Here is a 25,966-nt window from a genome sequence, read left to right as displayed (position 1 = left end):
AGACCGTGCTTCTAATGCTGTGAGAAGCCTACCTCTCTCGAAAAAAAACCAGCAAGCGATGATATTCAATTGTACAAATTTGGCACAGGCATTACGCAGGAGAGGAAGCGAAGAATAAGGTCAGAAATTTAATTCTACCAGACACCTTACTCCTCTGTCTGGTGACGTCGCTGCCGGTAATACCTGGCAAATCCCGACCGGAGTTACTGGCTTAGAGTTGTGTTGGAAGAGGTGAGCTGACGACTGCAGCTGTTTTTAGTACGGGCAAAGTCTGGAGCCAAACTTTGTGAATACAGGATGTATGAGTACGTTGCTTTGCTTGTTTCGTTTGTTCTCTGGCTTTTGTGTCATTAGGTTTTGTTTTGTTAATAAAAGGTATCGTTATTCATTTTTCCATTGTTTGCCCTGGTTTGAACGCCATTTTCCAAGTGGGTTTGATAGCCGCGAAATCATTATAAATAGGTGTACTCTACATCAACGGTTTTTGTAGCGACGTTTCTACACTCTCAAAATTCAATCTATCTTTGTTTTTAATTGTTTGTTGTCTCTGAATCGAATAAAGACATCTCTTTGTAATGACATGCAAACTGACCAAGAGCCTGTTTCAGAAAGAGTTAAAATTGATCTTACGCTCGATTTATTGAGTGTAACTCAGCGAATTGAGCGTAAGATCAATACTGATCGTAAGTATCTTTCATTAAGATACTTAATGCTTGGTTTTAGCACACATTTAATAGCAGATCTAGAGCGTATAACCTTTTTTGAAGCGCACCAATCTTAAGATCAACCTTACGATCAATCTTTATGGAACAGGCTCCTATCTGTGAGCTCGCGTGCGTACACAGACACACGCACAGACACACACACACACACAGACACACAGACACAGACACAGACACACACACACACACACACAGACACACACACACACAGACACACACACACACACACACACACACACACACACACACACACACACACACACACACACACACACACACACACACACCGACTTGCACCAGCCTGTATCGCAAGCTATACATCTGACTTCTCTCACATCACGAGCAAATGCCGGCAGTCATAAGTTGTACGACTGCCAAAGGCAAAGAAACCGCTAATTAATAACGCGGTATGGGATGGAGGAAGCGACGCAACCAGATCCAATTTACGAGCCGGATATTGAGGAGCGGAACCGAAAGGAGGATGAACACGAGATACCCTCCTGAACCATATTCTGCTCTCGACACGAAAAAAAAATGATGATAACCCATGTATGTTTAAGTACTGTACTATCACTGACTATGCCTTCTTTTACCTCCGCTTTGTGTAGGCTACTTGTCTTTTCTTGTACCCATGTTTTTAGCTTAAAATAAATATCTAAAAAAAAAAAACAAGCCGTCGACCAGTTGACTTTACTGAATACATTTAACTCAGTGAAAGAGAATGGAGTTTTCTTTGAAAATTAGCCCAAAGAAATAAACAATTTATAGAGTAAAAAAAGACATTTCAAGTTCAGATTGGCTTACTTGAATACAGTAAAAATCAATCAGATAGAATTAAGACAGCCACAAGATACTAGGTACAAGAAATAAGAAGTTCATGGACGTTTGCGTTTTTCCCCCAGAACATGGTTATGCAAATTACACTGTCATGGCCTCAAAAGCCTCTTGTACATAAATCTTTACGTACATCTTCTGACATGCGTCAAAGACATGATATTACACCCTTTATATCAAATTGCTCTTGAAATGAAACATATGAAATTGATAAAAGGATAACATCGTAAGATTTTATACTATTTAATGACAGTGTTTTGTGTTGATGACATCGTCCCCGTGTGTAATTTGTTAAAGGACCTAATCAGGAATGCAATGCATGTTATTGACTTATGCTAATTTCAATAATATCATGAGTGTCACTTATGTGTGTAAAAAGAATAGCTGGAAATGTGCCTAATGTTTCATGATAATTTTCTGCTATTGTTCTTCCAATTACTTGAGTCCGCCACCAAAAAAAAAAAAAAAAAAACACAAACAAACAAACAAACAAACCACAAAACAAAAACAAACAAACAAATAAACCAACAACAAACTAATAATGTCCAGATCAATATTCAGCCGATGACGTCATCGCTCTGTCAATCAGCTAATATGATTAATAAAAGGCATTACAATGTACATTGCCATGGACTGAGCATAACTGGCATGTTTCCATGTTAGTATGCATGATTAACAAAAGACATTGTATGTAAACCTGCAATTGTGTTCATTTTACAGGAGGTGTGCATTCTTATACCTCTTTTGTTAACCATATGAATAGAAATATACCAGATGATAAAACAATACAATAACAGAAAACTATATGGCACAAATTAAGATATTCTTTTGGCCATTTTTTTTTTAAATGAAGATAAGGGTATTATTAATGCACACCGGATAACATGAATTATTATAAGATATATATGACACAAATTAAAATATTCTTTTGGTCATATTTTCCAATGAAGATAAAAGAAGGTATTAATCAACACCAGATAACATGAATTTGCATTGTACATGTCCTTTAATGTTACAGTGACCAAGAATACTATTTCGTGAAAATCTATTGAATTCAAAATTTCCTACACCTCTCTCAATGTACTTTCAGACTTCAATGGCACGTTAATACTGATTTGTTTGTTTGATCGTTTTGTTCTTGATCAATTAAAATTTGAACATGGAGTCACGTTTTCCTTTATATTTTGTGGAGGGGGTTAGCAGAGAGGTGGGTTATAGTTAACATTCTTGGCCTTTACCCTGATTCTGGATTTTCAATTTCATTCCTTTTATATTTTCAACAAAGTCCCTCTTATTTGCAGTAATGATTCGGAGTTGTTTTATTCGATATGAAAAGCAGAGTTGTATCCGTGTGTCGGTTTCTGTATAATAGAGGTCAAGATTCGTCCCTGTAAAGGGCCTATTCATCGGACAATTGTCTTTCGCCTGCATGGAAGCAGGAGGATCATTGACGAGAAATTCTCGAGTCACGTGACTTACCTGTGAGTTTCTTCGGGCTGTAGACCGTGAAGCTCAGGTTGCTAAGGGCAACGCCACTGCGCAGAGCGCCTCCGAGTTTGGCTTCGAATATAAACTGGAACGGAGATCAAACAGAGAGGGAAAGATAGAGAAAGGGGGAAAATGCATGAAGCTGTTGCATACGGGTAATTAGATAATTGAGGCGCGACATCTATTTTAAACTCGTCTTCTACGTTGGTCTCGGGCTCTTTAAGCTTCTCCATAAATATGTAAAGGTATATATCGATTTTGATATCATTGTGGACCCCATTCCTTTTACATTTACCATCAATATAATTGTTCTAAACCCGATGTTACTATCGTTTCCCCCCCCCCCCTCTATTTCTCTTCCTTTTGTATTTTAACCTACAATGTTTATTTTTTTTTATATATTTCATTTCCAACAACATAAAATAATTATACATATACATAGTAACACAAGATCAGTACAATTTAGCAAGAAAGAAAATACTGTGAATTGACAATAGGTACTGTGGCCTTTCTGATTAAAATAAAATTTGTTGGGAATGGAGGAGACTGCTGAAAAGGAAAGCTTGTATTTTTGCAGTTCCCTCGTGGACAATAACTAATTACTGAACTGAACTAATAAAACTAAAGCTAATCTCCCAAAAAGGAGAAAAGAAAGACGTAAAGACACACACACGCACACATACATACAAACAAACAAACACGATCTGTCAAAACGATATATAAATTTCTCCCACTTTCAAGCGATCTCAAGCGAGTTTTTTTTTTCTTGATAGGAAGAGTGCCATGATGTTCTACAAAATTTGAATACATTTTCTCAAGTGCTAAAAATTATCGATTTTATGAACGTCCACTTTCCCAGGTTCTTTCTGAGATATTTTAATCAAATACTTTTCGTGTTCTTTCCGGAGGAGCTTTTAGGACAAACGCTCTTTCTGTATCTTGGAGAATTTGTTTGTTTGTTTTTTGGGTACAATTCGTTTTTTAATATATTTACGCTACTGTGACTTCTCGTCTCAATCCAGAGAGGTCGACACATGCAATGATATTATGCTAACTTTAAAATGAAAAAGAAGGAGAATAGTAATTTCGAATGGGCTGTACATCCAAAAAAAAAAAAAAGTTTGTTGTTTTTCACTACTCTCTCAGCATTATGTCGATTACATATTTGGTGGTGGGGGGGGGTAACTTCCCCTTTAATCAGCCGAATTTAGAGGTGAATAAGCCAACAAAGCGAGACGTGGCCATTTTCACTTCTACAAACTTGACAAAGGAGCAACAGCTTGGTGGTGTCGACTTTGAACGACTCAGCGCCGGCCAACTTGATTTACACGCCAAAACCGACTTCTTGGGCGATTTCCTGGTGTGAGTGGTTTGCATTAAGATAATAACTATTTTTCAAGGAATAGTCTCTTTCCAACCCCCTCCCCCCTTTTTTTTTTCTCTCTCTCTCTCTCCCTCTCTTTCTAGAACATGATCTCGCACCAACAGCAGGGGAGACGCCGAATGTACAAGGCACGGAAACTTGTTTTCGAAAGGACAGAGAATTCCTTGCGGTATAGATATTGGATTCAGACATAGAAAAACAGGAAATTCATACTTTGAGCATAATGAATGATTTGCCGCTGATGCTTGTGTTTCCTTTGTGTGACACCACGAAGTGAAGTTAAGCAAAAAGAGACATTTCAATCAATACGGAAAAAATATTTTGATAGATCAATCCAATCAATTTCATTTGATTGAACTCATACATGTAAAACGCTAACAGTGCATTAAAGGACAAGTTCACCTTCATAGACATGTGGGTTGAATGAATGAAGCAATATTAGTAGAACACATCAGTGAGAGATTGAGCAAAATCGGACAATCCGTTAAAAAGTTATGAATTTTTGAAGTTTCTGCTCAGTCACGGCTGGATAAAAAGACTACTATAGCTTGTGATGTCACGTTAGTACAACGATATAAAGAAAGAATAAAGAAAATTCAACATATTTCCATTTTTCTCGCATAACAAAAGAACACTCGACTTCCCTCTATCAGAATGCAGGGGGAATAATATTACCCTTAACCTACGTCAGTAGCAAGTCGAAGAAATGTGCACTTTATCAAAAAAGTAAAGTTCGTGTGAAATTCTCTTTTTATTTTCCTTATATAGTTGTACGCATGTGACATCATACACTGTAGTAGTCTTCTCTTCCAGCAGTGACTGCGCAGATACTTAAAATATTCGTAACTTTTGAACGGATTGTCCAATTTTCCTCAAACATTCACTGATGTGTTCTACTAATATTGCTGCATTCTCTCAATCCTTGTGTATATGAAGATGGACTTGTCCTTTAACCTTTCTCGGTTTGTATAAATTTATCATATAGCGATTGTTTGCATATCATTTTTCTCAAAATCTGCAATGTACCGGTGGGAGCTGGGAAGGAATTCAATTTCCAGACACCTTATCTTGTTTTAAAGGTTCAGTAAGGATTACGAAATTAATATGCTTCGGGGAAAAAACAAACAACGTTATACTTACTCTGAGGAAAATAAGTTGAAATATCATACACTGCATATTTGAGTTTAAACGAAAGTTGTGCCATAATTTTTAGTATGAACATTTTAAAGCTATATCTCAGCCTAGAGAGCGGGGGGGGGGGGGGGGAGAAGAAAACCCTCCTCATATGACGAAGCCAAATTTAGTGTCAGAAGACAACATCTTCGGTGGATCATTATTACATTTTGCGCGCTTAAAATAGCAGATATTCCAAACCAGATCAGGGCCAGTAGGCTGAGACTGGGGTACTATAGATTGTATCTCTGTGTATCTTGCGAACTGTCAGTATTATACGTGTCATAAGATGAGAACTCGACTGGTATTGATCCAAAGTGTTTGTCTGCTTTTTGACCATCGGTGTGCTATTCGTCACTTTCTGAAATTTAAGATATCCGATCAGCCTTACAGAAAGACTGACGGAAATATATATCCACACAATCGTCCGCACTATCCATATTTACAGTTCATTTTGGATTGATCTGAATCATAATCTTACGTGGAAAAGGGTATAAAAGTAAAACTCAACTGCTTGAACTGCTGTGTCAACATCTAAATTATCAAATATTTTCATATCTCCGAAAGCAGACGATTGGATAGGATCGTGAAATGAAAAATAAAACATTAACAACACAAACATTGCTCTTTACCTGTTGGACGACTGTGTTTTGTATGGTCGATGACTTATGAATAAAAGATTAGAAGGGAAAAAAACATCTTCCCTCTTTGTAACGAGTCTAGAATGTAAATGTTTTGGATGTCGTTGACATAATTTGCAGAAGTACCAAGTCACAATGGTGACTTTGGACTCACAAGCGTATAAAACAGATGAAACAGTCTTTCCGTCGTCACTCGTATTTTTGAACAGCTAATGAATCCTTGATATATATAATAATGAAGACAGATTGCACAAAATCCGAAATCTGCATGCTAGGCAAGAGCAAAAAGAGGTTGAGCGACTGTGTCGAGGGACCTTTACGATAATCGTCCCCCCCCCCCCGACTCTTCTACATTTCCAACATCGTATTCCTCCCTCGCTCTCGAGCCGAGCTATTTCCTGTTTCCACGGTTCTATTCCGATGTGTCATAAAGTGAGAAATCCAAACAATTGTCCACTAAGGTCATCTTACTAATTTCGTGGGGCATAAATAGATTTTTTAGTCACAGACGACACTGGACAAGGTCGGTCATTAGTGGACAATCCCTAGCTCCCCGCACTATAGTATCGCCCATCCATGCATCGCGATCTTTTACAACGACAGACTGACCGCCGGAGCAAACACTAGTATACAGCTAAAACTTTTGTATCAGTCGTCTCGTGGGCTAATCATCACGGTTTTTAATTACGAAGGGTTCTGCGCTTTTTTTCTAGTAATAAAAGTGAAAATAGCGACGGAAGGCGTGAGGATTAACAGTACTTATGAACATAGTATACTGGGTTGAAACCCAGTGGCTACTGGCTATACGCAGGGCTATGCGTGTCCCGATACTTGTCATGCTTGTAAATGACGCACTCTTGGAGGATGGTCAATAATCATGGAAAGTGATGAAAATGTTTTGTAGAAAAGGAACCACCAGCGATGAAACATGAGTCAACGTTGTTTGAAATTGCCAACACAAAATTCATCGTTGTGAATTGTAAATTAGATTATTGGTATACTCATTCAATGCGTCATGATGACGTAGGCCCTATGCTGCAACCATCACATTGTATCTATACTTGACTATTAAGCCTTACATCCTAATAACATTTATGATAAGTGCCCTTGTATTTAATTTCTTATTCTCAAAAGCGCAACCTGGATATTAGCTCTCAAGGTCAGAGAAACTAGAACAGAACGATATGTTTAAATCCTTGCAAACAAAGCCAAAGAATTCTCGCCTCACACCATTTGGCATGCAACAAACTTTGGGAATCACGATTGAGGCTTTGTTTAAAGACAAGAGTTATATAAAGCCAATCGTTAATCAAATAGCCATTGTTTCGCAGATTTGATTGATGTTACAATGACCAGTGTGCATTTTGTATAGTATGCTCGTGTCAAGATGTAAACAGGTAAAGAACATTTTAAAGGGACTCTCCACTCCATGCTCACTGATTAATAGTTGACGTCACTACTACAATTATCACAGTAAGTCGGACTATAACTGCTCCGACTCGCTATTTACCAACTAGGTCAAATTACAGTGCAAGTACCGTATATCAACGTCAAAAGCATGTCTTATATGTATATATCAATCATTGTACAAACATTATGTAAGTATGCATATTCATTCAGTTAGGTATTAGCTCATCTCATCTCTAATAATTACTTTCTCAAACTTTATAATCAATGTTTTTAAAGAAAATAAAAGACCAATCAGCCAGTGGAAGACAATATGTAGGGCGCCGTCAGTGGGAGGATGTAGGCATTTTGCATTCTAAATCATCCGCAGTTAGTAACTTTACTCTACAGCACCCATCTCTATATGGGCCTTAACATTAGGGCCTACTCGTGACCTGTTGAATCACCGGGTGGGAAAATCTCAGCTTTCATTGCATTTCGCCGATATCTAACAAAGACTTGATGATAAAAGAGGATGTCCCCTATGAAATACCATGCATGAATATGCGCATTCCAATTAAAAGAGACGTGCTGTGCGTTAGGTGAACAACGCCCTTCCCACAGCTCGTCTCGGGAGGTTGGCTGCAGACGCCTTTCTTCGGGATGCGCCTGCTTCGCCAGTCCGACATCCTTGGAAAGGTTTTACCCTGCTCCTCAATTTCAGAATTGCTCCAGAATTTTGTAATACTCATTACGTGAATGAGTTGGGCTTCCATCTGTGACCATACAGTGTTTAAAGGTATTGTTAACCATTGGGAGCAGTGATTCTAAAAAAAAAAAAATGTTCGAGTTGTCACACTTAATGCATATGTGTATGTCAGTCGTATCACGAAACACCCTACCATATAGAAATTTTGCAATAAAGGCTAAATTATAAAGAGATAGTTATCACTATTTTTTCACTAAACCATAACTGTAGACGATTTAGTCTAGAAACAATGTTGTTATAACTATTATTGTTCACATTTTGTGCATTTAACAATACTTAAGATTGACTATGATGATATTTTTTTACATTAATTGTTTCTATCCCTAACTCGCATTTTAGAACTATTTTGAAGCACTAAAGCTGGGTTTTCGTTTCATCTCCAAATGGTAAATAATGCCTTTAAGAGAGATGTGCATCCATGAATAACGCGCTGACTCTTGGCAGAAAGAAAGGACCAAGCAATTAGTTATCACAGAACGTTTTCCTTAATGACTCCTTGAGAGAACACGCGATGACACACAACATTTCTGCTGGTATAAATAAGGTCCCTGCAAGAAATCGAATCCGGGAACTGCTCTGTGTGTGAGTCAGACGCGGTTACCACAGTACGAACTCGCCTTGATCCTAGCTGCACATGTATGAAGCCATGAGCCGCCCCAGCGGTTTCGAAGAGACGAGCTTCACGTTGTTTACATTGCCACTGCCGACAATGTTTTGCTTGTTGCTAATATTCCTTAATTTTTCCATAGCTAGTCAGTGTGTTATGTGAATGTCAACACTGAGCGCTTGGCATCTCCGTAAAACGCGGTTGGAGGACGAGCAGAACAGTAATCGTGAATCACAGTTAGTTTACCTCAACCTCCAAGCCCCCCCCCCCCCCCCGAGTCTCTCTCTCTCTCACCCCCCTCTCTTTACACATTGAATAGTGTTGTCATGTTGCCTTAAACCTAAAACACCATCGCAACAGGAGTGCTTCTACTTGTTTGTTTCTGCTTTCATATGGAAGTGCACGGATAATAACAGTAACCCTTGTTTTGTTTGGTTTTTTTAAGTAGACCCCCTCCCCTTCTATTGTCTTAGAATGGACTCACATTAATTGACACGACCAGTTTGACGAGAAGTTGCCATCTGGTGAAGATAGCACGTAAGATTAACCACAAACGTCAACAATTGTGGAACTTTCAAACTGATTGTCCGATTTTCCTCAAACATTCACGAAGTCTTGCAATGATCTTTCAGCTTTTGCTGAATTCTTGTGACACAGATAACCTTGCTTACGCGAAGTAATCCTTCTAAATCTTGAGGGAAAATCCCCTTATGGTTGTAACAAGAAAAAGGAAGATCCTTAACTATTTCAGAAAAGAAACTGAACACTGGTTTTCAAACTGGCTCACTAATCATTACGTAACGAATCCTCTCCGTCACAGCCACATCTCGGTGGGAAAGTGGACGTATCCGTCACTTGTTGACCCGGTATACCGCAACTGACGTATCAAAGCTCTACGCGTTGGACGGATTCCCTCACCAAGTGTGAAATGACCCAATTTAGATGAGGATACTGATTAATAAAATCAACATGTTGAATCGGATCCTGCACACAGATGTTGACCGAATTTCTTTCAATTGCATTTATCAAATCAGATCAAATCAAATCGTATGCCTAACTACTTACAAAGAGGTGTATGCGGGATCAGAGATTGCTGCGCCCCGGTGAAGAGCGCACGCGCACTTGACATTCACCAACATAATGACGTAAGTGTGTAGTTTACATTGAAATAATGCTCACCTGGAATGGCTCCGATACGGACTCGTTAAAGTTGACCTTGGTCCAGCCCGCTGGCTCGTCCACGCGATTGAACACCATTCGCCGATCCTTCGTCGACCCGTGGTTCTGCAGAAAGACCGACAACTCGCCCCCGTCCTGACGCTGCATGCTGTACCAGAAAGACACGGTTACCACCGACTCGCCACTGGCAGGGAAGATGCCCGTCTTGAATCGGGCCGTCGAACCTCGTGTCAACTGCTCTCGACCGTCTCTACACGCACAGACGTACGTTTCTATTTTCCCATAAAGGAGATAAAAATCAACTTTAGTTGCAGATCGTTTGTATTATTTCGTACATAGAGAAACTTTAAACCGAGCACTGCATTAATATATTACATCATATTATACATAATTATATTCATGCATAAGACATAAAGATAAAATGATATAATTATAACATAAATCGTTAAACATGAGATGTATAAACTCCAGAAAATATCCGTCTAAAATGTCAAAGAGCAAATACTCTATGAGCAAAGCAGAATCAGGTAACAAAGTATACTGAACCAGTATTTAGCCGGGGGGGGGGGGGGGGGATTGCCCTCGTGGGTAATTGCCCTGATACGACAGTGTATTTATGAACATTGATTTTATTTATTGGTGACGACGAAAGTAGTTTTGGTCCCCTTGGTATAGAGACTCTATAGTTTACCGACACATTAAGTTTTCATGCATGCCTTTATTCATTTAAAAAAAAAAACTAATCCAGACTACCAGAAACCTTTCTCAATAATTGCCTAAAACTTAAAGGGACTGTACAGTACTGGTTGAGGTGGGGATTCATGTATTCGACATTCCTAAGTGAGATAATGAAAACCCTCTTATGACATATGACAGAGCATGTAATTTTAGAAGGATTCAATGTTTATTTGATGAAAATTGGTTTTCAAATGGCTGAGATATCCAAAAAAGTCACGGTGCTAATAATAAAAGGCGACATGTCACAACTTTATTAGGATCTCTTTGTTTCACCTTGTTTTTGAATATCTCAGCCATTTCAAAAGCGATTTCCATCTAATAGACTTTTGATACCCTTTAGAACTGCATGCTCCTTGACATCTCATAGAGTGGTTTCTGAATATCTCGCAAAACGTTAAAAGCTAAATCCTCACCTCGACCAGAACTGTACACACCCTTTAACACGGTGAATTCTAAATATTGCATTGCATTGCACTGAGTGTGTGCAGATAGACGGAATATCTAAGAAGAAAAGGATAGTCATAAATCTGAAAACGCTTTAGTAAAGTGATCTTTTCCCTGCATATACGGCGGTACACTCAGGCCATGTCTAATCGCTGAAAGTATAGACTCCGCTCGAAAAGGAACGAATTATTACATTATTCATGTTTATTTAATATTCTATTTCATTTCAGTACATCAGGATTGTACATATGAACTGCGTCATTTTTCTTCTTTGTTTTTTTTTTTCGCTTTTACTTCTGTTAGTTGATTTAGTTTACCTTATCTATTTGTTTGTTTGTCTTCTTCCGTGATGACTATTCTACAAGATGATTATCTGTATAGTTGAATCAACAAGACTCGTGCGCATCAACTGTCAGGAACCTGGAAATCTCTCAAGGCTTTGGCAAGCCGCTGCCCAGACATGATTGATACTTGCGCGTAAACAAGGTTGTTTTCTTGTTGACAGGTGTATCGATTTGCAACAGGTGCATCAAAATGTTACAATAGTCAAACGTGTTTTGAGCAGATGTTGAAAGAACAATATCGATATTACCAACAACTACAACGACAAGCATCACCTATTTACACCGGTAGCATTATCTTCTTTTCAAGAATTTATAATCACCATTGTCCCTCACTCCAAATGAAAAAAAAACACACAGAAAACAAGTATAATTGTCACTTTAGGTCTCACATAGCATGATTCACACGGACACAAATTAGCGGGTTACAAATCTCGATACTGCATCGCTATCGCAAGCTCGAGTCGTTTACACGTATGGACACACAAAAAAACACACAAATTAATGCGAAAAGCAGCGTGAAGCTAAACCCAAGAAATTTTGCCCTTATTTATAAATCAGCGCACTAATTTACCCACGGTTACGGCGTGAATGCTCGACAAAATAAAACTCAAAATTTTATATCCCATCATTCAAAGCACACAGCACAACAGCGTGCGTACCACACCACTGTGAGGCGCAAGAACAATTAGAGTCATCATAATTATTATCGATCAGCAACTAGCGTGTTGTTTTTGTCCAAAATTGTCTAAATTTGGAACGCAATCGCTATCCCACTATTTCTGAGCGTGTGAATACTTGCATAAAATCACGTGATGTGGCTAGAAGCGCGAACGTCATCCCCGCCATTGCCCGCTATTTTGTACTTGTGAATGAGGCTAATGCATGATGTAAGTTTGAATTAGGATAATTATATCTTCAGATATTGTGTTCGAGTATTTAGGCCTTATACATTTCATCCCTCCCTATAATTATCCTTCACACCAGGGAGGTGGATCGCTCTTCCACCTCCCTGTTCACAGTAAGAGCCTCTTTCAGTCATTTTTTTAACACTTTAAAACAAGCTTTATCTAAGCTATTGTTTATGTCTATCCTTCGCGTCAAATTCTTGAAGTTATTATCAGAATTGGATTTTGCCATGATGCCTTTCAAGTGGGGAAAGGCTTTTGAATTTCGAATATTATCGACCAAATGCACAAGGTCATGAGATAATTATGTCTGGGTATACATCTATGGTAGAGTTGTGAACTGATGGCTTAACTATCACCCCTTCCAATTTGAATATCACATTTCTATCTATAATGTGAAGGCCTATGTTGGGATTGTCCCGTATAGCATGTAATCTCCTTTTCACTTTTCATGTGAAAGAGTATTGCATTCCAATGAACCATGTGCTCCTCGTTAAAAAAGCAACAAACAAAACAAAAAACAAAAATCCAAAGCAATTGTGCTATCCTTCTCATTCAAAAACTAGAGTCTGGTTGGAGGGGGGGGGGAGCATTAAGGGGTTGATCTCAATTTGTGGAGAAAATTGCAACTTAACACATGGAGAAGCGCCAGATCTGTGGTTGCAAAGATTTCGTCACAATATTGTTGATTGGATCAAGTTGGGCGATATGCGGGCGACCGCATTTTCGCTATAACGCTATAACGCCAATGTCAGCTAACTAACGGCATCCGGAAGTGGCTTAATGGTTGATAAATTCCACTTTTTTCGAAGTTTTTCTGGTTCCCATGGAGATTTAATTTGTGGATTTTAACGCCAATCCAGCGAAAGCGAGATGTATCATGTACTTATTGACAGATTTACAAGAACATACATTGAAAATAGAAGTCCAGCTACGGAGAATGATAACATCACCGAATATAAACATGAATGTCTTATGAGTACATTATGATATTTATGTCAAGTTTTTTCCTTCGTCAAATTACCGAAGTTGGAGTGGTCTTATTATTACTTATAATCAATTCTCACTTAAACGAAAACACATTCCATCATCATGTATTTTTCATTCGCTCACATACGTATCTTCTTTCTACTGTAAAGTGTATATATATATTTCTTGTACATAAGATATATATATATATATATATATATGGGTGAAAACGTTGAACGATGTACAATTGGGCAAATCAGGGGTCAAAATTAAAACATGTGACTCATTGATATAGATACATCTCAGTGAAATGTCATTATTGTCAGCTTTCTTGTAAACCCAATTATACTGGGATATCTCCAAGGGTGTTGTTTTTATTCAAGGTTAAATAGAACTGTGACATAATGGCGAACGTCTCTGACTAAAATAAACATCGTTTTAGTGAAAATTCAAATGAAGGGTGAAAAAACATTCAAATGAAGATAGTTTAATCTTGTTCATACTTTCGAAGACTGTGTTAATTTGTTCCTAAAATATTGTTTGCCTCCTGTGAAGTTTACAAAAGCTAATACACATGGAAGTTAAAGACAAAGTGGAGTTTTTGTCATTTAAGCAGAGATTTTCATATTCTTATCTTCACTTTCATCTCATTTGAACAAAACATGTAGCAGGGGTCTCATTTGTTTAAATGTTAATGTTCAGTAGATACTAATAATGAATTAGTGCATTTCGTTTGATCAAATCACCATAAAAGCCCTATACAGACGCTGGAAGTAAGCCATGTTTTGATCAGAGACGTTCTGGTTTCACTCATAGACGTTCCTCAGACATAGGCAATACAAATGATGTCCTTTGATCCATATTTAAGAGTTTTGTGAGCAAACAACATTTTCCTTTATTAAACACATGTCTTTTCATCTTTTGTCAACAATTCAGAATGGTAATTTCACCTTGAATTATTTTTCATACTAATTGATTATAACTACGAATCTCCAAATTGTAAGAGGAATTTCGATTTCTGCACCAAAAATCAACAACAAGCCTGTTCTTGATATATCATTCAGATCTTACAACACCTTTTAATGACAGACAACAAAATTACCTGAAAAATTTGCAATTTCAACTACTTTACCTAATTACTCATTTATATCAGAGACATTTGCTTTTCCATCAGGGACGTTTCGGCTGTAAGTTATCACTAAAATTAAACATCAAACTCCCTATTTTAAAAGATGCTCGCAACTGGACATTCCACATTCATTGAGAAATCATTTACCTAGGCCTAAATGTCGAGAATTGTTTTTGTTTATGATGACCACTACTTTGCATTTTACCTTCAGGTGTATATGCAGGTGTGCCCACACGCTATTAATTTTGTATATGTTTGCTTTCAATTGTAGTCCAAATCTATTAAAAAGGTAAACACAAATTTATTGATACTAATTTAATTTGACCCCTTAGTCTAAAATATAATTGTATGAGTATAAGCCAGTTTGTATTTTCATTAGGGACCTTACCTGGGCCACTGTTATGATGTCGTCTCAGAAAGCTGTAATTAACCTTTGCTTATCCTAGAAGCATCAAATTTCGCTACGCTTTTTTTCATACTATGGCAGATATAAATTGTAAACAATGTAATGCACTTGCCACAACACCAAACTCAAAAGAATATCGACAGTATGGTATAGCAACTGTTTGTTGACGAAAAGTGAACTGAAAACCTCTTTCAAGAGGTTGACAATGATAACATAACGATATCACATTTTATCTGTCACATCGTTAGGGGATTATTAATCCTTCTTCCTTCAACTCAAAGGCGATGCATTATAGTGTTCATAGTGGAGACTAGGTAAGGGACATTCTTAATAGACGTTTTCTTGTTTCATCACAGACGTTAGTATTTTTCCTTTTCTCCTGTATTTGGCTTACAAACCTCAAAAATATCACTAGAATATTTCACCTTACTTCCAAAGGAAAAAGCTTCATTCAAGGGGAAATTCAGCCCAAATGTATAAATTTATTCGCTGATAAGAAAGAAAATCATACGGGCTCCACAAAAATGAGAAGGTTGTGACATTTTGAAGTTTCGCTAGTTCTTCAGTAAACAGTTTTTGAATGGTCATTATGAATCTGCAAATGGCAAAATGAGCATGTCATCCCCTCACAACTTGCCATAACATTTGAACATAATATTTTGAAATTTCCAGTTTTTCATTCAAACATAATTATGCCCCAGGCTTAAATCCGGGTATATATGTAACTGAACACTATTCCGAAGGTATATAATCGACCACGAATAGCATTATGTTTCAGATTTCAATGCCAGAAACATTAAATTTTCGTTATTTTTTGTACACGATCAATGGAAAATGGAGAGGTTATGACATGGTTAGCTCACTCATTTGCATATTCTTATCCACTGTACAAAAACCTTATTGCAGAAATTGGCAAAAATTCAAAAAGGCAGTTAAGTAAGGGTGCATTTAAACATAATTAAGGGTTCAAGTGTGTCCTGCCATTGTTTCAAATTGGGTGCAAATTATTTGAACCTTTACTTCTTAGCGTATAAGCCTCAAATTTCACAGGCTCAAAAGCAAACGTAGTGACGTGCATTAAAAACGGAGTCGGCATTATAACATTGAACTGAATTTCTCCTTCATTTGGTATTCAATGTCCTCAATCAGTGCATAGTATCGACTGTGTCGCTTGCGACACCAGCTGAAACCGGGGTTGGGAAAGTCATTATTGTGTAAACAGATGGCACCTCCAATCAGATATCCGTCCGGTCTTGCCAGTACCACGGCCGTGGTCTGGAACTTGTAGGCTCCATGAACGTGACTGAGACTAAAGATCCTAAACAGGATATTCGGAGTGTTTACAATCCATCCGGTCTTCCCATCTTGCTGTAAGAAAAAAAAATAGAGTAAAAATGATATTAAAGTTAACTTACCATGCACTGGAGCAATGTACGCACAAAATGAACGTCTCTGATCAAAATTATAAAATCAACATTGTTTCTAGATTGCGCAAATTACCTAGAACAATGTATGTATACGAGGGCCATCTACTGTGGAATAATGAAATATCGACTCCCAATTGTAGTAGTTGAAAATATGTAAAACGTCCCGTATAACGTCTCTGACGTAAACATCATTGCTTATCAGTATTTAATGGGTTTGATTTTTACAAGACATTGGCATTATATTTGGATTGAGGAACCTATGTGCTATGTCATCCCCTCACTACTTGCCATAACATTTGAACATGATATTTTGAAATTTCCAGTTTTTCATTCAAACATAATTATGCCCCAGGCTTAAATCCGGGCATATATTTGTAACTGAACACTATTCCGAAGGTATATAATCGACCACGAATAGCATTATGTTTCAGATTTCAATGCCAGAAACATTAAATTTTCGTTATTTTTTGTACACGATCAATGGAAAATGGAGAGGTTATGACATGGTTAGCTCACTCATTTGCATATTCTTATCCACTGTACAAAAACCTTATTGCAGAAATTGGCAAAAATTCAAAAAGGCAGTTAAGTAAGGGTGCAATTAAACATAATTAAGGGTTCAAGTGTGTCCTGCCATTGTTTCAAATTGGGTGCAAATTATTTGAACCTTTACTTCTTAGCGTATAAGCCTCAAATTTCACAGGCTCAAAAGCAAACGTAGTGACGTGCATTAAAAACGGAGTCGGCATTATAACATTGAACTGAATTTCTCCTTCATTTGGTATTCAATGTCCTCAATCAGTGCATAGTATCGACTGTGTCGCTTGCGACACCAGCTGAAACCGGGGTTGGGAAAGTCATTATTGTGTAAACAGATGGCACCTCCAATCAGATATCCGTCCGGTCTTGCCAGTACCACGGCCGTGGTCTGGAACTTGTAGGCTCCATGAACATGACTGAGACTAAAGATCCTAAACAGGATATTCGGAGTGTTTACAATCCATCCGGTCTTCCCATCTTGCTGTAAGAAAAAAAAAATAGAGTAAAAATGATATTAAAGTTAACTTACCATGCACTGGAGCAATGTACGCACAAAATGAACGTCTCTGATCAAAATTATAAAATCAACATTGTTTCTAGATTGCGCAAATTACCTAGAACAATGTATGTATACGAGGGCCATCTACTGTGGAATAATGAAAGATCGATTCCCAATTGCAGTAGTTGAAAATATGTAAAACGTCCCGTATAACGTCTCTGACGTAAACATCTTTGCTTATCAGTATTTAATGTGTTTGATTTTTACAAGACATTGGCATTATATTTGGATTGAGGAACCTATGTGCTATGTCATCCCCTCACTACTTGCCATAACATTTGAACATAATATTTTGAAATTTCCAGTTTTTCATTCAAACATAATTATGCCCCAGGCTTAAATCCGGGTATATATGTAACTGAACACTATTCCGAAGGTATATAATCGACCACGAATAGCATTATGTTTCAGATTTCAATGCCAGAAACATTAAATTTTCGTTATTTTTTGTACACGATCAATGGAAAATGGAGAGGTTATGACATGGTTAGCTCACTCATTTGCATATTCTTATCCACTGTACAAAAACCTTATTTGCAGAAATTGGCAAAAATTCAAAAAGGCAGTTAAGTAAGGGTGCAATTAAACATAATTAAGGGTTCAAGTGTATCCTGCCATTGTTTCAAATTGGGTGCAAATTATTTGAACCTTTACTTCTTAGCGTATAAGCCTCAAATTTCACAGGCTCAAAAGTAAACGTAGTGACGTGCATTAAAAACGGAGTCGGCATTATAACATTGAACTGAATTTCTCCTTCATTTGGTATTCAATGTCCTCAATCAGTGCATAGTATCGACTGTGTCGCTTGCGACACCTGAAACCGGGGTTGGGAAAGTCATTATTGTGTAAACAGATGGCACCTCCAATCAGATATCCGTCCGGTCTTGCCAGTACCACGGCCGTGGTCTGGAACTTGTAGGCTCCATGAACGTGACTGAGACTAAAGATCCTAAACAGGATATTCGGAGTGTTTACAATCCATCCGGTCTTCCCATCTTGCTGTAAGAAAAAAAAAAATAGAGTAAAAATGATATTAAAGTTAACTTACCATGCACTGGAGCAATGTACGCACAAAATGAACGTCTCTGATCAAAATTATAAAATCAACATTGTTTCTAGATTGCGCAAATTACCTAGAACAATGTATGTATACGAGGGCCATCTACTGTGGAATAATGAAAGATCGACTCCCAATTGTAGTTGTTGAAAATATGTAAAACGTCCCGTATAACGTCTCTGACGTAAACATCTTTGCTTATCAGTACTTAATGGGTTTGATTTTTACAAGATATTAGCATTATATTTGGATTGAGGAACCTATGTGCTTCAAACGTAGGCACCAATTCGCCATGATGGGTCATTAATATTGGTTTGAGAACAGATCTTATTTGTTCAGAGAACGTCCCTGACCTAACCCTGTTTTTCTTACATTTCTGCTTCTCTCACAAAAAAATACGTAATTCAAAGTGACTATTACATTATAATTATAGACTACTGACCTATTACTAGTCATAAAACACAGTTTCTGTCTAGGCAATGTGTTTAAACTTGCTCAATCAACAGAAAACCTTAAATTTGAAACTCTTCTACATATTTTCAACATCTTTCAGGAAGCTTCATTTTTCTTAATATTATAACACGCCCGTGTAAACTTTGTTCTTCTTGTTCCTATAATACTAACCGCACCCATCCAGACCTAATTTTACTTTAATGTTCTCATAATTTGTAGAATGGATGTCTTTATTTCATGAAACAGTAATTATCAGAGACGTTTTTCATTTTGCTCAGAGACGTGCGGTCTTTGATCTTCATGTAGAATCTTACATATTTACTGTCCATCCTTCTTTAATTTATTTATAATCCAAAGGTTAAAATACATAATTTCACAGATGATACTAATTGGCAAATCTACGGAATGATAACTGTTATAAATCGACACAAACACCAGGAAAGTTTTTGTTATTACTCACATTTTCAGGATTTGTGGGCATTTCCGTTGTTGAATTATGCCGACTCGATTCCAAGATGGCGCGTCAGTGCGTACTATAAGCGCGCAAATAAAGTATCATGCAGTGTGTACGTGTCAGATGAGGGAATATCCCTTTAGAGATTTTCAATCAGAGACATTCGCTTTGATCAGAGACGTTTGCCAATTTGGATTTTCAACCAGAACTCATTTTTATGGACAGTATGTTGCTCTTGTTGCCAATCATCATAATCGCCTGGCTCACACTGACGTACTGATCACCAGTTTTTATCTCAAGCATAATCAACTTTCATTAATGACACCATTAACCAATGGAACATCTCTGATGGTTATTCAGTATAATTTGCTTTAATGAGCCACCACGCGATTACTTTGTACAGCTCACTCACAAATTTTGATGGAATGGTAGTATGGATAATACGCTAAATAAATATGGCCTTACATGTTTTCATATTCATCCTGGAGTTTTTGCGTCAAGGAAAAGATAATTCATTCAGAGACGTTCTTTTTCAGACATGAGTGAATTCAAAAGTTCCTGATAAGATGAATAATAAACACGTTCATGGCAGAAGTACTTGATTAAATAGTTGGAGCATGTGGGCTTACTCACAAGAAAAAACAAAGCTGTAGAATTGGATAAGAACAAAAATTGCGACGTCTGATTCTGGGATTTTTTCATAAAATATGTATTTTTGTCAATTTGTTCAGCTTTAAGGCATTATTTTTTAAGGAAATGCGGTAACAACAATACAAAGTGTATATTTTCTGAAAGGCACAACCCTCCCCTACCAAATGATACATAAAACTATGAAAAACACCCACAGGTGACAATTTTACAAGGGTTTGAATATCGCAAAGCCCGAAAATGGCCAATTGTACATCGTTCAACGTTTTCATCCATATATATATATATATATATATATTTCTTTTATGCATACATATTTCTCATCCTCTACAACAGACAATATATCAGTACTTATTCATGTTAATCGATTTCATTTCTCTATCTGTTTGCCTGTCTCTCTCCCAACTAATACTCTTATACTGTCCTATTATCTCTCTTGAACTTAAAGATGAATACTAAATCTATGCTTTTCACTCAACAGTGCCAGCGGTACTTGACACCATTGCTGTGATATCATTTCTATCGTTCAATGTGGCATTTGGATTTTGAAAAGTGTGAAACGTTTGGCAAATGAAAGAGAAGAAATAACCGCAGACTTCAACTGATATGACTGTCACTGCACGGGTTTAAAAGAAATAATGACACATGTAATACGGAATGGGAAGAGATGAATTGATTCGCGTGTTCGTTCTAATGATATCAGACACCGTTTTCCCCCGCGAATTCACTCGCAGCTAAGCATGACGATTGATATTCGACGACACCGCTGAGGAGGTTGGTTAGGGCATTGCAGGGCGCCGCCGCAATACGCCGATCGCAGTATGTTTTATATTTAAGGCCTACACGGATTATCTGTTTCTGATCATTCGCGAGCGGAAAGAAGCCCTAACCGCGCAGCAATGAATGGTTCCTTAATCGAGACAAGTTAGGAGAACTTTTCAACGGTGTTGACCTTTCAGCGATCGACAGGGGGGTCGAGAGAATCTCCAGTCTGCCTGTAATTAGGAGACATCCTGTTGTATTTAGGCCCCGCAGCTAGTCTTCTACCTACTGTCTTATCACTTTAACACGCTTTCATCCCTCCCTGTCTATGCTGTGTTTATTTAAAAAAGATACAGCGAATTCAGCTCCGACAATATATTAAAGAGATAGGCCCAGACCTGTTACAGAAGCGAAATTATTTTCTGCCTGTAATAATCATAATACAACATAATACTTCGACGATAATTCTTCTGTTCTTCAAATGAATTAAAATGGAATTCTAGAGCGTTTTATGGAGTAGATATTCAGATATTGAAACATATAATTCTAAGTCCATGGATTAAAGCCCCGGCACGATTGCATCAGTGCACAATGCACCGAGTTCATCGATACCCGTATAGGCCTATGCTGCTGCGACGCTAACAGTCTCGAAACCTTAGTATTGCTTGATACAGCAGTTATGGATGAAGGTCCATGCATTGGCCTAAACCTTTTATAATGTTGTTGGAAAAAACCCAACCGTTTATACAGGATATACTGTATAATAATGGCAGCAAGCAAGCACAGACGAAGGATGTAGAAGTCTGTACTTTGTGTCTGAAGAAGACTATTCATCAACATTATAGCCTACTTGCTTTTTTCTGTTAGCTTTGAGTTTAGATCTGTCTGTTTTTACTTCCGAGCGATAAAGCAAAACAACGGTATAACAACGAAATAACGGTATTTTCATAATAAGAAAACAGAAAAGAAGCATAATATAAAACAGTGACAAGTGTTAAACTTATCGCACACATCCAAGTCGTAATACACATATACACACACGCACACAGACACATACACAGAGAGGAAGACAGATAATTATGTTCAAAGTGTTAGGGATAATCAACATAGAGAGTTGTTCTTTCTAAAGCCAATGCCGACAGCAAAAATTCACCTGAACTTGATAAATAATTCTCCGATTTTGTCCTTGTTTTCTGCCCTTCTTTCAGCATACTCATATCATTGTATTATCTTTCTCTCTCCCCTTCAGGTGTCATCCCTTTATCGCATCCTTCTCTGTCTGTTTGTCCATCTGTCTCATCTCTCAGCGGGGCATATTACGGACCACACCCTCTGGCGGGTCCGTTTGAAGAGGAGCCCACCCCCCCCCCCCTCCCCTCCCCTCCATGTACGGCTGTGGTAGTTGCTTGTCGACCCAAAACTCACCAGTATAGCAAGTCTGTTTGTGAAAACCCGTATGGAACGCGAGTGATATCATATTATTGTATATGAACGACTGCAGTTTACAGGAATAAGACTGCTTTCTTCTACTAGTCAAAAAAAAAATGAAATACATCTACCTCTTGACTTGTAGGCGATCGATGATCAAGGAGTATTAAGAGTTGCATTGCAACCTAAAATCTAAAGGGTTGAGGGAATACAAATTGTACCATCTTTAAAACACACACACACGCATCATTCACACACATTATTTCTAAAGAGTGTCATAAATGTTTCGTCATAGCCAACTTCTAAATAGTAAACGTGCTTGTATTTGACATGAGATATCCTTTAACCTATGATAAGTATGATTAAAAATCATGTCTACAAACGTCTAAGACAGAAATGATAATTACTTTTAAATCCTCGTAACCAAAGCATCCATTATCACTGGCATCAATTTTGCCATCATTATCAGATGTGAAATAAAGAGTATGATGATTTAACAAACCTGATGGTGAATCATTATTGCTTCTGGCGTTGGGCTGTAACCTTTGACCTGTCCAATCAAATTCATCGTGGGCATCCTGCTGGTAATCGCAGATGCCGGTCGTTGACCCGAAGTTACATTCATAATGAGCTACAGATGCAGACAGAAAGATAGAAGAGAGATAAATAAATGGATGGATAGATAGATAGATAGATAGATAGATAGACAGATAGTAACATAGATAGATAGATAGATAGATAGACAGATAGTAACATAGATAGATAGATAGATAGATAGATAGATAGATAGACAGATAGTAACATAGATATAGATAGATAGATAGATAGACAGACAGACAGAGATAGATAGACAGACAGATAGATAGATAGATAGACAGACAGATAGATAGATAGATAGACAGATAGATAGACAGATAGATCGATAGATAGATCGATAGATAGATAGATAAATAGATAGATAGATGAAATAAGAGGGGAACGTAGAGAGAGAAAAAAGAACAGAAGACAAAAGTGAGGGAAAGAGAAATATAAAAGAAGCGTAACAAGTATATTACACATAAAGTGCTGTGACATCAATGTCAATATAATAATCTCTTCTTGGCGTACTTGCATTAGCTTGGTCGCTATTTAACGAAGCGTACAATAAGCAATGATTTAGTCCAGTTGTTTCTTTTGTTTCCAAACGTTCCGCTTTCGATTCTGTGTTCGCTTATTCGTGAAACTGCATCAATATTTCAAAAATATAAATAGCCGGATTAAAGTTCATGAGAAAAACGAAGTAATAGGCTTTAACGATTCTGAGAAATGTTTCGAATTACAAGTCTGCATACAAAACAACAATGGAGAAAGTCGTACAGCACTGCATAGCATTAAGATTGTTATTGGTTTTCTTTTTCGTCCTCAGTATTCATTGCTTCGCTTTATCTCTGTATCATAAAGTTACTCATTTTCAAATCCAATCATGTAGTCATTATTTTGTGGCTATACTGTTTTTCCATCGAGTGATGCAAGTATTATACAATAACCAACGACTCGGAAATTTGAAATAAGAGATAGTATATATAAACAAACAACGGACACATCTCAGGTATGAAGTGAATAACAGTGATATTAATTACAACTATTAAATTTATTACATTTATCACTTTCCTATGAAGTAAAGGATAATAACAAATGGCATAGAACTATACATAAAACAGTCTAGTGCAAATGTAAATCTAGCTATAACAAGATATACGCGCGGAGAGTAAAATGAGAGGATGCAAACATACAAAGCTCTAAATATCTAAAAATTGATATTCATTTGATTTGCTTTCATCATCTGCTACCCATGCATTGCCATTAAAGGACAAGTTCACCCTAAATATCATAGGCGCCGGAAGTGGGGGGGCAGGGGGGGCGGCCGCCCCCCCAATCCAAAAAGTGGGGGGGCAAAACGCATTTTTGCCCCCCCAAAAAGCCCCCCCCCCCCAAAAAAAAAAAAATAATAATAATAATAATGATAATAAAAATAAATGAATAAACAAAGAAAATAAAATAAATATGTATACATATGAATAAAAGGGAAAAAAATATGGCTACAAACGGCAGCTTTTGGACTGTAAAATGTCAAAATTTTCAAGCTCGCTCGCTTCGCTCGCTCGCATCCAGCAGTTGAGCCCGGTGCGCCTCCCCCTTAATTTCTAAAGCGAAAAACATAGCTACGACGGCAGTTGTTGGACTCTAGAATGTCAAAATTTTCAAGCTCGCTCGCTTCTCTCGCTCGCATTGAATCGTTATGCCATTCTCCTAATGTTGCTGACAGTAATTGCCAGTAGTTGCGCCCGATGCCCCCACCCCTTAATTTCTAAAGCGAAAGATAAATAGTATTGATAGCTACAAACGGGAGTTTTGGGACTGTAAAATGTCAAAATTTTCAAGCTCGCTTCGCTTCGCTCGCTCGCATTGAATCGTTATGCCGCTCTCCTAATGTTGCTGCCAGTAATTGCCAGCAATTGCGTCCGATGCCCCCCCCCCCCTTAATTTCCAAAGCGAAAGATATAGCTACAAACGAGAGTTTTTGGACTATAAGTTAATGTCAAAATTCTCAAGCTCGCTCGCTTTGCTCGCTCGCATTGAATCGTTATGCCATTCTCCTAATGTTGCTGCCAGTAATTGCCAGCAGTTGTGCCCGATGCGCCGCCCCATTAATTTCCAAAGTGAAAGATAAAGCTACAAACCCCAGTTTTGGGACTGTAGAATGTCAAAATTTTCAAGCTTGCTCGCTTCGCTCGCTCGCATTGAATCGTTATGCCATTCTCCTAATGTTGCTGCCAATAATTGCCAGCAGTTGCGCCCGATGCGCCCCCATTTATTTCAAAGCGAAATATGTAGCTACAATTAAAACTCCAGTTTTGGAACTGTAGAATATCAAAATTTTCAAGCTCGCTCGCTTCGCTCGCTCGCATTTTATTGTTATGCCATTCACCTTATGTTGCTGACAGTATATAATTTGTCGATCGTTTCACACCGTCATTCCATAATCCATGTAAGGAAAACTTACAATGTTCCTCAATGACTGCGTTGTTGAATGTATCACATTCCGTAATGTATTGTAGTCCCATTATTGCTCACGCACACACGCACAAGCAAACAGATCAACCGTCAAAATTACTTTATGGTTCCCCCATGTTTCGACCCACCGTACGCCACTTTACATATATATATATATATATATATATATATATATATATATATATATATATATATAATAGATGTGTGTGTGTGTGTGTGTGTGTGTGTGTGTATGTGTATATTGTGTAACATATGCATGGTCTAATCTTGAGCCCCCTCCAATGTTTGCCCCCCCCAATCCAAAACTGCTTCCGGCGCGCCTGCTAAATATACATGTAGGGATTGCAAGAATGCAGCAATATCTGTAGAACACATCAGTGAAAGTTTGAGGAAAATCGAATAATCCGTTCAACAGTTATGCATTTTTGAAGTTTCAGTGCAGCCAATCGCTGGATACGAAGACCAC

The 25,966-nt window shown here is 37.7% G+C and overlaps 1 protein-coding gene across 1 annotated transcript in view; it reads right to left on the bottom strand.

Annotated features, from left to right (window-relative positions):
• Positions 1-25,966, bottom strand: part of LOC139731585 (uncharacterized) — a 40,473-nt gene that overhangs the window by 8,647 nt on the left and 5,860 nt on the right. Inside the window, exons 2-4 of the mRNA XM_071642474.1 lie at positions 22,949-23,077; positions 10,184-10,455; positions 3,027-3,129 (exon numbers count right to left, since the gene is read on the bottom strand). Coding sequence (XP_071498575.1) covers positions 3,027-3,129; positions 10,184-10,455; positions 22,949-23,077 — 504 coding nt within the window. The remainder of the gene's footprint in view (positions 1-3,026; positions 3,130-10,183; positions 10,456-22,948; positions 23,078-25,966) is intronic.

Source organism: Diadema antillarum, unplaced genomic scaffold, assembly GCF_040938485.1.
Source record: "Diadema antillarum isolate AM-2024a unplaced genomic scaffold, OU_Dant_1.0 seq00000381_RagTag, whole genome shotgun sequence".
NCBI lineage: Eukaryota > Metazoa > Echinodermata > Echinoidea > Diadematoida > Diadematidae > Diadema > Diadema antillarum.
This window is presented reverse-complemented; position numbering and strand designations above follow the sequence as displayed.